Here is a 12,816-nt window from a genome sequence, read left to right on the forward strand (position 1 = left end):
AACACAGGTTCCCCAGGTCTCTAAGAGGAAAAGAAAATGCATTTGCTTTGCATCCAAGCATTGAGAAAGGGGCCAGAGCTCCCACCTGGCCATTATCCTGTCATGGGATGGTGTGGTTTGAGTGCACCTCGCCCTGTGCTGCACAGAATGTGGGAGCTGTCAAAGGAACGAGCCCATAAGGATGATCAGCCTGGTTTAACTGGCAGATCACAGCTGAACTGGTAAAAATAGTACAAGATCTGTTGTTCCTGTGACATTCCCTACCCATCAGCAGCGGAAAAGCCTCAAACACTCTCTGATAAACAGACGCTTTGCCCAGATTTTCTGCTGAGGTAAAGTCATGCCAGTAAAGGAGTTGTTGTGCTGCCTTCCAATTACTCAACTGTGAAAATATTTCAGTAACTTTGGGATTGAGAACAAGATAGCAAGGCTGGACTGGTCAAACTTTTACTGGAACATTGTGTCCTGTTCCTGATGACACTTTGCAATAAAAAATAGGCCCAGATATAAAAAGTCCAGAGAAGTACACTAAGAGCTATCAAAGGTATATAAACCAAGGTCTGTGTGGAAAGATGGAAAGAACTGAATTTACTCAGGCTGGAGAAGGGAAAAGCAGAGATGTGATAATAGACTCAGATGTACAGATTTATCACCTTTTGTAGCAACTCTGTTTGTAGCAAAGTAAGTTCTTCACCTGAAAATTTCCAAGAGATCAGAGGCTTAAACTGCAGGAGGAAAGATGGAAGTTAGACAGTTTCAAAGTTATATAACCCAAATTACAACTGAGACTGCCTAGGGAAAGTGTGGAAATCTCTGTTGAAAGTTTTTTAGGAAAAAGTTATTCCCACATATTTAAATAGCATTTTTAATGATTTCTTGAAGGAGATACATAGTAATTTTTTAGGATTTCTTAAAATTGTTTTTTTGAATTTTCTGTGGACGCAAAGCAACAAATGCCAGTCTGTTCCCTCCCTTCTGAACTGTCCAGCAGCAAGGCAGTCAGGTCAGGAGCCATAAGGGGAACCACCCAGAGAGCACCAACCAGTGAGCCCAAGCATTTATTAGCAAATCTCCTTTGACAACAGGCCTTTTAACGGTTTCAAAATAATTTCAGAACCGTGCAAGGAATGTTACCTTTTTTACCCCTTGAAGTGTATTTACAACTGTGATCAGCTTTAACTAATCCAGCCTTAAAATACTGCTAAGGAAAGTATAAATATTATTTCTTTATGCATACAAATCTTGACACCTGCCAGTAACTGATTAACAGGAACATAAATTCTGATGGTATCTGAAAGACACATCAATCTGCTTTTCATCCAAAAAATACCTGAAGAATTAGAGAACTAAAGGACAGGGTGAGACAACTCATTCTTGTGGAGAAGACTTGGTTTGGCTCTTCCTCTGCTTGGTACCAGAGACAGGATAATGGGGAAAATGAAGAGAATGGATTTAAGTCTGGCTGCCAAACTGATTGGCCTTGGAAGCAGAGAGAAGACTCTGAAAGGACATCCTGGTGGGCTGCTGTCCAGGAAAGCCTGGAAGTGGTTTGGGAGGCTGCAAATGTTTCAAACTAATTCTGGAAAGAGCTGAAAGGCTGAGTGTTTACTGGGGATAGTGTGCAAAAAGGTCAGGGAGGCATCCTGAAGGACAGGAGGGGAGGGTGGCACAGAGCACTAGTTTTACTGCAGATACAATAATTTCCTGTGGTTTTCCCTTACAAGGATGGGAGGATGCAGAAGGAACTGGAGCCAGGTCAAGCTAATAAATAGTCCCATTTTGTAAAACACACACTTCCATTACCAGAGAAACACAAACCAGGCAACAGCTTTCTCTGGGCTGACTGGGGAGCAAAGGGATTGCTCCCCACTTTCCCCTTGGATGATGGGCACCCTCACCCATGGGAAGGGTTTCCAAACACACGAGCCTGGGTGAACAATCACAAGGGCAGGAAGTAAAATCTTGGTTGTCTGACTCACTGCTTGAGTTGTTCCTTCTGCTTCTGACCCCAAATACATTTATTAGGCAAATCAGTCATTTATTAAGGAGCAGAAATGTCCCCCAAGTACCCCCAAAAACCAACTATGACATGAAATCATTTAATACAGAAATGCTCCACTCTTTTTTTCTTTTAAGATATCTCAGGCTGCATCTTGTTTATAAAGAAAAGCAAAGTAGCCAACATTACCATGACTCACCATGGTTAATGGTAACAAAATAAATGTTTTTGTTACCAAAGTGAGCAGGTATGACTCAGATATATGGAGGGTGCATGTTGAACAGTAAGAATCATCCTGATGTTACTGTTTTTCAGATTCAAAAGCACTTTAGGGGTTTGCCAGGAAAAGCTGCATTTCTGTATATACATATATTAAAAACCCCATTTAAATCAGTAAAGACAAGGCATTGTAGGAGGCAACAGCTGAAATTCAGGCTATCAAACCCCAGTGCACTTCCAGGTCTCATCTAGCAGGAAACATGAGAACAGAAGCTGGTGAGAATGGAGAGGGCCATAAACCAAGCAGCAAATACTTTATTTTTTGCCTAGAGTACTTCTACAGGGGGAGAAACAACACAGAAGTAAGTTGTTCCTTCCTCCCCTCCACCAATTTTATTTTGACAAGTCAGAACCATAAAATAATTCAGGACTTAAGAATTAAACAGACCACAAATCAGAACTAATGTGGAATGATGGTAGGCAAGTATGTACAATAGTAAAAAAAATCTGCTCTTAAAAAAAATCAGCAAACAGGCTGAAATAGCTTCCTCTGAAGGCTCTTGAAAATGGGACCATGGAAAAATTAAGGAAGGAGCTGCCATTATGCTGTGGTCATTAACAAAGTCTCTAATTACATCAATTGGCCCTTTAAAAGAGAAAAAAATAAATATAAAAAAGTTCACAAAACACCTCTCTTTACTAAAATTAACAGCACGGTAAAGTTAGGAAACTCCCTAACAGTCAAGATTGCAATTTCTTGAATACTTGGCAATATTTTTTTATGTCCAGGAGGAAACAAACAATAAAGAAGAGTTTATAAAGTCAGTGTGTCCCTGCTGTGTGATGTAATTTGGCAGGAGACCTAATTCAGCAACCTCCAGAGGCCCCCTCAAACCCAGTTTTCTGGGACTTCATCAACTCTGATCCATGGCAACTAGATCAGAGTATATAAAATGTGATGGTAAATGGTGTTTTGACAAAGTTTATTACATTCAGAGAGGTACAATTTGTGAGGCAACAGTGGGTCTATTAGAGTATATTTAGTCTAAAGATACTACACTGCTTCCCCCTATCCTGAAACTAATTTTCTCCTTTCCCTTCAGCTTCCCATTTTCCTCAAATTATAGTGTTTCTTCAAATTTGTAATTTTCTGCCTCTTCAACACAGAAGGGAACTCATTTCTCATGAGAGCTTATTATCACAGAGATCGCCTCTAAAGCAGTACCTTGGTACCCACTTGTGTTCTATAAATGCTAAGAAAAATTACATAATGTTATATCATAATGGGAGAAAATTCTCTTTCAGGGAAAGAATGCTTTAAAACTCATAAATGGAGATAAAAGTAGACTGAATCAGAAAATGGACACAAGAGATTTGGCTAGAAAACAGCTAATAATCTGATAAGAGGATGCACTGGAATTAAAATCTATCCCAAAAAGCTGAATTAATATTTCAATTAAAAAAGGAAAAAAATTTAAAAGCCAAAGTAATTTAGTTTGAATTCTGCACTTACAATTAGAGTGCCATGACAGTGAGAAAGCTGCCGTGGCACAAACATCCTCACTAACCATGTGTTTAAGTGTAAGAAAAATAAGGACTTGGTTTGGTTTCCAGATGTGAGATTTCTGCCCCAAGGTTGAAAATAAAGGCTCTGGGGCCATAACATACTTATGATATTAATAATGTCTACTTCAATGCTTGTTATCTAATATCTGCAGAGATGCATTTGAGAAGATAATTTTGTGTATGAAGCAGATTAAAATGTGCCTAATTATCTCAGATTTGTTTTCCAACTCCAGCAACATTCTGTCCCTCCAACCTCGAGCTTGATAATGTGCTGCTAACAGCCTGAATTAATAAGCAGGTGATAGCTGACACCACCAATTAATGTATTACAACTGCAGTTGAACTAGGATGATGAAACATACTGAACTGCTTTCTTATTATAAACCAATAAAGTTCCCCTTTTAAAATTCTGCAATTTCATCACAGGCCACAGAGCTATTTCAGTCAATGTTTAAAACACCTTTTGTATTAATCCTTTGCATTTGTTACCCATTAGGATTGTCTTGGGTTTTCTCTGAACTCTTGCTATTGCGTTCCAGCCTCTCAATTAACATGTACAGAGAGAAGCTGAGGTAAGCAGCCAGGTCTTCTGGTTTTGAAGTGAGAAAACCAATAAATTGGGTAGCTTTGATGAAATGCTTACTGATACAGAGAAAGCTAACACATCCTACACAAGATCACTCACACAGGCCCAATCTTCTTTGCCTTGTGCTATTTATATTAATTGAAAAATGGCTGGTGAATTACCTCCTTCATTCTGGAACAGACATTCCAGAATGGAGCAAACTCAGCACAGAAAATCTGACTGTGAATCAATACAAAGCCAAGCAAAAAATATGGGGGGAAAAGGAAATATCAAAGATTGACTTTAAACCCAAAGTGCAACAAAAATTCAAACCCTGAACTAAGATACACACAATTGTCAAGACCAAGCCCTGGGTGTGGTATTATCACCCACAAAAGTGTCACAGAGACAGAATGAATGTGGACAGATTCTTCCCTTCTTCTGACCTTCAGCTCACTAATCTGGAAAATCTTTCTATGAAATGTAAAGTGTCTTAATGAAAACATTAATTTAATTTGTCCCATTTCATTTGGTCTAAATCCTTTGACGGAAAAGCAGACCTCATATTTTAATTTCCAGTTTTATTTTCAGACAGCCATCTCAGGTTCCCATCTTGATTCACTTGAAGGGTCTCATGAAGGAAGAGTAACAGTGAAAAGGGAGAACTGCACTCCATGGCCCCCGCTCATCCAGCTTCTTGTCACAGTGCTGTGTGTCACCAATGCCAAAGCATGTATCAGCAACAATGCTAAAAGGGCTAAATTCCTTAATTACTTTAAGCTTAACTTTTCCATGGGATTTAATTTCTCTTTTACAGTTGGGACACCCAACAAACCAACCTGCAGGATAAAAGCCTATAACAAGCTCTTTGGAGTACTGATAATTTACAATTACAGATTTTCTAAATTTATTTCCAACTCTGTTTCTTTAGCCTACTGTACTTTGGAAAAGTACATAACTTGGAAAATGAAAAACAAAAATCAATTTCCACTTCATAGTTACAAATGTCAGGCAATGCTGTTTGTTCCATGCAACAGACTTTGCCTATCAAACAATATTCTTAGAGGCTGCCAGAAAGTGATGCAAGAAAAAGTTATCACAACCTGTCCTACACTTTGCTACTTCCTGCATGTGCCACTTTTTATCTTGATTGCTTGCATGTAGTTTCCCTTCCTGCCCTGTTCTCGACATGCTCCTTTGTGCAGTCAATTAATAATTACAATGATATGGACAGACCTCTTGTAGCTTAATATCCCAGAGCAGCTCAATACCTGGATCTAATTTTCCATAGAATAGAGGAGAGCAAACAGAGGAAGAAGAAAAGAAAGAAAAATAAGTGCTTGCATTTAATTATTGACTTGTTCTCTGTACGTGCTTCATATATATGCATGTATGGACAATGTCATGCTAAGTGAAAGACATAAGAACATGGAAAAAGATACCTCAACATCTTTGGCAGCCATCCCACAAATGGTCCTGAAAGAAGTCAGCAGAAATAAACAATGACATACTCCAAGAGTTATGAGGCCTAGGGGGAAAAATCTTGAAAATTTCCAGAGAAAACTAGGATGAAGAAAACAGGAATTTCTAGGAGAAAACTGAAATTCAACTTTCACACAGCATTTTCTCTCAGAGTGAACGCTGAAATAGTTTCTGGAATTTAGTAGTCTTTTATTCACACCATGCCTCAGAAGGCCTTGTGTATTAATCTGTACTTCAAATGAGGCACAGATGAATCCAAGCTGGAAGAGACCCCATCCAACTCAACCCTTTTCCCCAAGACAGACTCAGCTATGTTATGTCATTCCTGACATATCCTTCCTAATGACTGCCGCTGGAGAAAGCCAGCAATTTCTCAAAGCCAGCTATTCCAGGGTTTCACAATCTCTGCATTGCAGGTTCTCCCTCTGATCTGACCTGAAGTTTTCCTGCTCCAGAAAGCCCCTCATTTCTTGTACCACCCAGCATGACACTGAACACACACGATGCCCCTTCTGTACACAGCTCTTAAAACACCAGAGGCCTACCACATCCCTTGCCATTTTTCTCTCCTTCAGACTAAACAGCTCCATCTCCTCTGATCCTTCCCTCCGAGTTATCTCCCTGAGATATCAGATCACCCTTCTCTGGACACTCTCCAAAGATACAGATGTTGCTCTTGGGGAATGATGCCCAAGTTTGGGCAAAAGTGCTCCAGCCATGGAGAAGGGCTCTTCACAGACCTACCAGGCCCCACATTCTCACAAACTCATGTGATGTTCACCTTTTTTGTAACAGCATGACATTGCTGACCTCACACCCAGCGCATGATGCACTGTAATTCCAGCTACTTTTCTAAAGGAATACTGTCTAAGGAATTGATCACCATTCTCAGCACGTTACATTCCTTCCTGCTTCAGGAATTCAGCAGAGTATCTTCCTTCTATTTATCACTGCTGGCTTTAATTTTGTTTTATTTCAGACTATGTCTCTAATTTGTCAAGATGATTTTCAGTATCACTACAGTCCCCCCTCTCTCACCAGCCCATTTAATCAGAACGTTTTATTTCATCATCTCAGTTCTTAATGGAAACACTGATCAGAATGAAGCTCGGGAGCGCTGACTGCCAAGTCCCTTTACCCCAGAGCAGATGAAGTATCAGGTCACCTCTTGCTATTTCAGGCTGATATTCTGCAGCCCTGATGTTTTGTTTCTAATGGAGTGTTACATATGCTTCCCAGGACCCTTCACTGCACTCAGAGCACAGCAGGTAATTCCCAGTCCCACACTGCTGTACTGGCTCCTTCCCAGAGCAGCACCCTGCTGGAACTGCAGTCTGGGTCAGGATACACCTAGGAGCAGGGAGAGAGGAGGATGACCAACAACTCACACCCTCAGAGCAAAGGATTTCTGCTTGCCTTGAATCAGCTACACTGCCTGCAACTCAAAGTACTGAGCCCACTCCTGTTTGCCAAAATAAGTCTTAGTTTGCTCAAAGATTGTCATTTTTTATGCTGAACTAGGTATCACTACACAGGGATGCCTAGAGCCATATGCCTAACACACATAGCTATATATATATGTTTATAAATGTGTGACATTTCTGAATTAGATAAGAGATATAATTACTTGTATTACAATAACACAGATTATGCTTACTGATTACAGAGTCTATTTCTGTCTGCTTCGGATGAGCAAATTCTCAATATTCCATTTTATCCCAGGGGAAAAAAAAGATTTATTTCCCCAGACTTTCAGCATATCCCAACATCTTCCCTCTCTGCATTCCATCCACAGTGCAAAGCTCATTCCGGAGATTAGTGCAGGGCTTCCATGACTCAGAAAAGGATTTCAGATTCTCACTGATCTGTAACCCCAGCTGTGCATCAGCTTCTACAAAGAGAGATCCCTATTCCTGAATAGATGAGGAACCTTCCTGTGGCCCAGATGGATTCCAGTGCACACCTCGCTCCCCAGGCTACTAGTCTGATGGTCAGCAGAAAACCAGGAGCCTAGAGGAGGAAGCAGGTATCTAAATAATGCCAAAAGCATTTACAGCATATTATGTCTAGATTCCTCCTTATCAGTCAGTATTAATTGTCAGATTCCTTTGCTAAATTAGATACTGTTCCAGCAAATACCCCTGCATTGCATAATGCCTGCTGCACAGAACTGGGACAGCTACCCCAAGACATGTTTCTCTAAGCTTATAGGCTTTCAGCCAGGTACCCCATTCTGCTCAAATTATTTAGGTTTTGAGGCATGCCTGATACTTTCAAGAAGGAAACAACCACAAAAAATACCGTACCACACAAAACAACTCATCTGGAGACAATTTATGTCACTCACAGCCAAGCCCGTCGACAACCACAGGTTTAGTCCAGCTGTAGGAGGTGGGAGAGGTGGGGCAGGGTCCCAGAGCTGCCCAGGGCAGAGCACACCCTGTCACCCAGGTCCCTGCTGCCACCCCAGCTGTGCAGCTGCTGTGCAGAGCCGCTCCCTCACGTCCCCTCACAGCCCCTGCACATCACACTGGCCCTCAGCCCACTGCTCACACCCTTCTTCATTCCTGAGGCTCAGCTCAGCTGCAACCCCCCACACACACCCAGAAGTACAGCCCAAAATAATAAGCTGTGGAAGCCAGCCCCACTAATGGCCTAAAAGCAATAGTTTTGGATGGAGTGAATGGGGAAAGTGACAATACTGTGGGAAAGCAAGGAATGAAAGCAGCCAAAGGCTCACACACAGGGTGTGAGAGAGCAGACAGGACTCAGAAGTGGTCAGGATGACAAACTCACCAGCTGCCACTCTGTGGTACAGCACAGGGGGAAAAAATAATTCTGCCTCTTCCTTCTAACAGGTCATCTCCAGCCTCCTGCCCTGTACTAGCTCACACACAGGACAGCCACCAAAAGAAGGGTCTCTTTACTAACACAGGCCATGGAGGGGCTGCCTGGAGACCTGTGAAGAACTTGGGCTGTTCAAAGTCTTCTTCACAATTTAACTTCCACTTGGCAACCTGAGTCAGTCATGACTCTGATTTACACAAGTCCCTCTGGATTTGACTGATCCAACAAGTTATGTTTGGAACATGCTCTAGTTCAAGATGTCCATGTCCATGGCAGGGGCCTGGACTTTTAAAGGTCCCTTCAGACCTAAACTATTCTTTGGTACTATGTTGAGCACTGGATGTGTATTGGGAGGCATGGAGCATCCAAGTGATCCTCCAGAAGATGAGCAGGTCTTTAGCCTGGAACTAGCACATTTAACAACTCAGGAAATACCAGCACCTGTCCTGGATCAGGAGTGCCCAAATCCTGGCATTTTAATTCAGACACCTCTTCGAAGAAGGCATTAAAAGCAGTCATCAAAGCATTTACCTTCAGCAAGAATGGAAACCGTATTCTCTGAACCTGCCTTGTGAGTACTCTACCCAGCCTATCAACCCCTCATCAATCCCTCCCTGATTCCTCACTCATGAGAAACAGTTCTCTCTCTACAGCTCCTTTTTCCCTAACAGAAACAAGATCAAAACAAGATCAAGATAAAAAAAAAAAATACTATAAGGGCTTCAGACCAGCAGACTAAGAAAATAGAGACAAAGTATAAGCAAATTTCTTTTTTCCTGTAAAAGTTTCCAAAACCAAAGCAGGCAGATTTGCAGAACCATTTCTGCCTGGCAAGCCAATGAAAGAGCAGGGCTCCTCAGAGCATGCCTACCTTTTACTGTATTTAAAGAAGGATCAAAATAGTTAAACTGAGTAACAGTTATCCTGAACTTGTACTTTTCTCACGTTTAGACAATCTCTGCAGCCTCCAAGAGCCAGAGCAGCACCCTGGTTCCACTGGAACCCGGTCATCCCATTCCTGCAGCTGCTGCATGAGTCATTGCTGTGCGGCATGACGCTGCCTTTGTGAAGCACTGCTTCCCAAGCCACCGTGCTCGCTCAGAAAGCTCAGAAAGCTCAGAAAACTGGCTGCCTACGTGCTGCTGGCAGAGCTCCTGATCTCCAAGTGCTGCGTGCCTCTAAAGAGAGCCGAGGTGCACTGATCGCTGCCCTGGCACCCGTTTCCCTTGAGAGCTGCTGCTTCAGCGGCCTCAGGGCAACTGTTCTTGTGAATGAGCGAGGAGGTGCCTCCAAAGAACTTCTGAGACACAGTCTGCACAAAGAAGTAAAAATAAAACCCAAACAAAGACCTGTGTGGAATTCTTGCTCTAGATAATGTGTCAGCTCTCCATGCAAATCTCCCTGGTCCAGCAAGGCTGGGAAATAGACCGAGACTGGGAATTATCTCCAGCTCTACCATATGGAGATGCGAGACACCAGGCCAGTTGCTTGTTTTATTTAACATGTGTTTCTTTTACCAGCAGTATTAACATGGCCTTGTTCCTGTTTATACTTCGGGAAAGGAGAAAATAAACTTTTTTCCTCTCGTTTTGTTTTGCTCTTTTAGGAGTTCCCTGTTCCTGTCAAAGGGAGTTAAGCTAAACAGAGACAAGGAAGTTTTGTTCCACAGTAAATGCGTCCACACTTGGAGATTTAGAAATTGTTCCTACAGTTCAAATGCATAAACTCCCATCCTTAATCCTCATTAACCTTCTGATGTAAGAAGGCCCTGAGGCTGGGTAATTATTTTGTTAGCAGACCACAGTATAACACAACTTCAAGGCAAAGCACATGATACCCACCCAGAGCTCTCACCAGTTAGGAGAGGCACCTATTTTAGTGGCTTAGGAGTAAAGTTTGTAATTGTCTGCAAAGTGACAAGAGCCATGCTCCAGCTAAGAGGGTGCTGAGAGAGCCTGAACTCCCCATGCCCGTCCGCATGTGACTCACTGGGACACCAGCTCAGAAACGCAGGATAACCCTTGGAAAAAACCACAAGAAGACAATGCCAGTGAGACCCGTGACTCAGCTGCAATGAACACAGGAGAAGAAAACGAAAGGCTGGCATTTCCTCCTCCTCTGAGTGCCCTGGAAATCACAGAGCAAAGCGGAGCTGCTCGCTCCCAGCAATAGCAACCTTACTTGACAACCAGCACGTCTGTCAGTGATGCTGTAAGCACCAACGTGCTCCAGCACTCTGCAGGGCAGCTCGCAGTGCTGAACCCTCCTGCTTCACACGGTGACAGCTTCATCTCGCTGTTTCAAACCTATCACAAGTCCGTTCCATTCAAGGGTTTTAAGGGAACCACAGAAGCACCTTCTGCCCATAGGATAACCCAGACGTGAACCTGCCAGGTTCACCCCTGCTCTTTCCAACAGGGACAGCGTATAGGCTGGAGAGGTGAATGATGAAGCAGTAGCAAACTTACTTTCCAGTGATCAATTGGCTTCTGGATGGTGTACACATGGGCTGGACGTAGTAGTTCTCCAGCTTGACCCCTTCGGCAGCCAGCTTGTCCAGCGTGGGCGTCCGGATCTCGGACCCGTGGTACCCCACGTCCCTGAAGCCCTGATCGTCGGCCAGGATGAAGATGATGTGCGGCTGCGAGCGGGAGGCGCCGGCCGCGGGCTCCTCTCCCAGCAGGTTCTCCGGCGCCTCCCCGGCACCTCCCCGGCGGCTGCCCCAGGCCAGGTAGCCGCAGGTGAGGAGGCTGAGCAGGGACAGCCCGGCCAGCACCGCCGCCACCATCCTCCCCGGGCTGGGGCCGCGCGGCCAGCGGCGCCCACCGCGGGCCATCCACCGCGGCAGGAGGGCAGAAAAACAGGAACGAAAAGGAAATAAATCGACAAAAACCCAGCAAAGCCGGGCGGCGCCCGTCAGGGCTCCCTCCGGGCGAGGGACATCGCAGCCACCCCAACTTCGGCAACTTCAGCCGCTGGAGCCGGTGCCGGAGCCGGGCGGGTGGGCAGGGCCCCGCCGGGGGTCACAGCACCCTCGGCCCGCCTCCGGCCCCGCGCCGGGGCGCCGCTGCCAGCCCGTCCCGGGGCCGCTGCCCATGGCGGGGCGAGCCGGGGCGCCCCGGGACGGGACGGGGCCGGGACGGGCCGCCCCCCGCCCGCCTCCGCCGGCGCTGCCGGGCCGCGCCGCTCCCTCCGCCCACCCTCGCCACCGTCCCCGGTGGCTCCCGGTGCTCGGACCCGCCGAAGGACGGGGGCACCCCGGCCCGGCAGAGCCCGCAGCCCCGCTCCTCCCTGCCCGGCCCCTCCGCAAGCCCAGTTCCTGCCCCGGCCCGACCCGTCCGCAACTCTTTTCTTCCTTTCCCTATCCTCCCCTCCCTCGCCCGCCCCCCGCATCCCAGAGGAAAATCCCCCACCCCGTTCGGCCGCCAGCCCCAGCCTCCCCCCCACAGCGAGGTGGTCCTGCTCCTTCCGCCCCCTCGAAATATTGATTGTTTTAAGTGTTTCTGACTTGGCCACAAACATCTGGAAGGTATGAACGTACCGGATTTGTTTCCAGCCACAAAACAGCCCCAAATCCCAAACCCTCCAATTCTGGCGAGGTTGTGGCAAACGCCAGGAATGCGCTTTTGCAGAATACAATCACTTTTAAGAATTTGGGTTAAAGTACGAATGTGCTGCAGTTGCAAAATACAACTTCGCCCTGTCCTGGAAGACACCGAGTCAAGCAGAAACTGATATTAACACACGATTAGGCTGAAGTAAATCTGCAGGTCTGACCTGTCTAACGTGAGTCAGCATGAACGACTTTTAGTCACACCAGGTTTTATAAAGCATTAACTCTTAAACAGGAACTTGGACCAAGCCCTCTAGTTCCTGCACCTCTGTGCTAAGCTCCAGCTGGTCCCTGCCAAGGGACTTTCTACATCCCTCTGGGATCCCTCCCAGATTGAAAATAAAGTAGGGCTGTCTTGAGAGAACTTCAATTTGGGTCACATCAGGTTGTACAAAACTGTCCCCACTCTAAAATTTCCATTGAAAAAGACCCATTCAGAAATAACTAAGTGTTATGCTGAAGTTTTCAATGCTACAGCAGGAAAACATGGAAGTAAAAGCAGATTTATGGATTTCAGTGTGCTAA

General features: G+C 45.0%; 1 protein-coding gene across 1 annotated transcript in view; it reads right to left on the bottom strand.

Annotated features, from left to right (window-relative positions):
* Positions 1–11,660, bottom strand: part of ARSJ (arylsulfatase family member J) — a 33,777-nt gene extending 22,117 nt beyond the window's left edge. The window contains exon 1 of the mRNA XM_063157191.1: positions 11,147–11,660. Coding sequence (XP_063013261.1) covers positions 11,147–11,514 — 368 coding nt within the window. The 5' untranslated portion in view covers positions 11,515–11,660. The remainder of the gene's footprint in view (positions 1–11,146) is intronic.
* Between the last annotated feature and the right edge of the window lie 1,156 nt (positions 11,661–12,816).

The sequence above is a fragment of the Melospiza melodia genome, chromosome 5 (genome assembly GCF_035770615.1).
Source record: "Melospiza melodia melodia isolate bMelMel2 chromosome 5, bMelMel2.pri, whole genome shotgun sequence".
Classification (NCBI taxonomy): Eukaryota; Metazoa; Chordata; class Aves; order Passeriformes; family Passerellidae; genus Melospiza; species Melospiza melodia.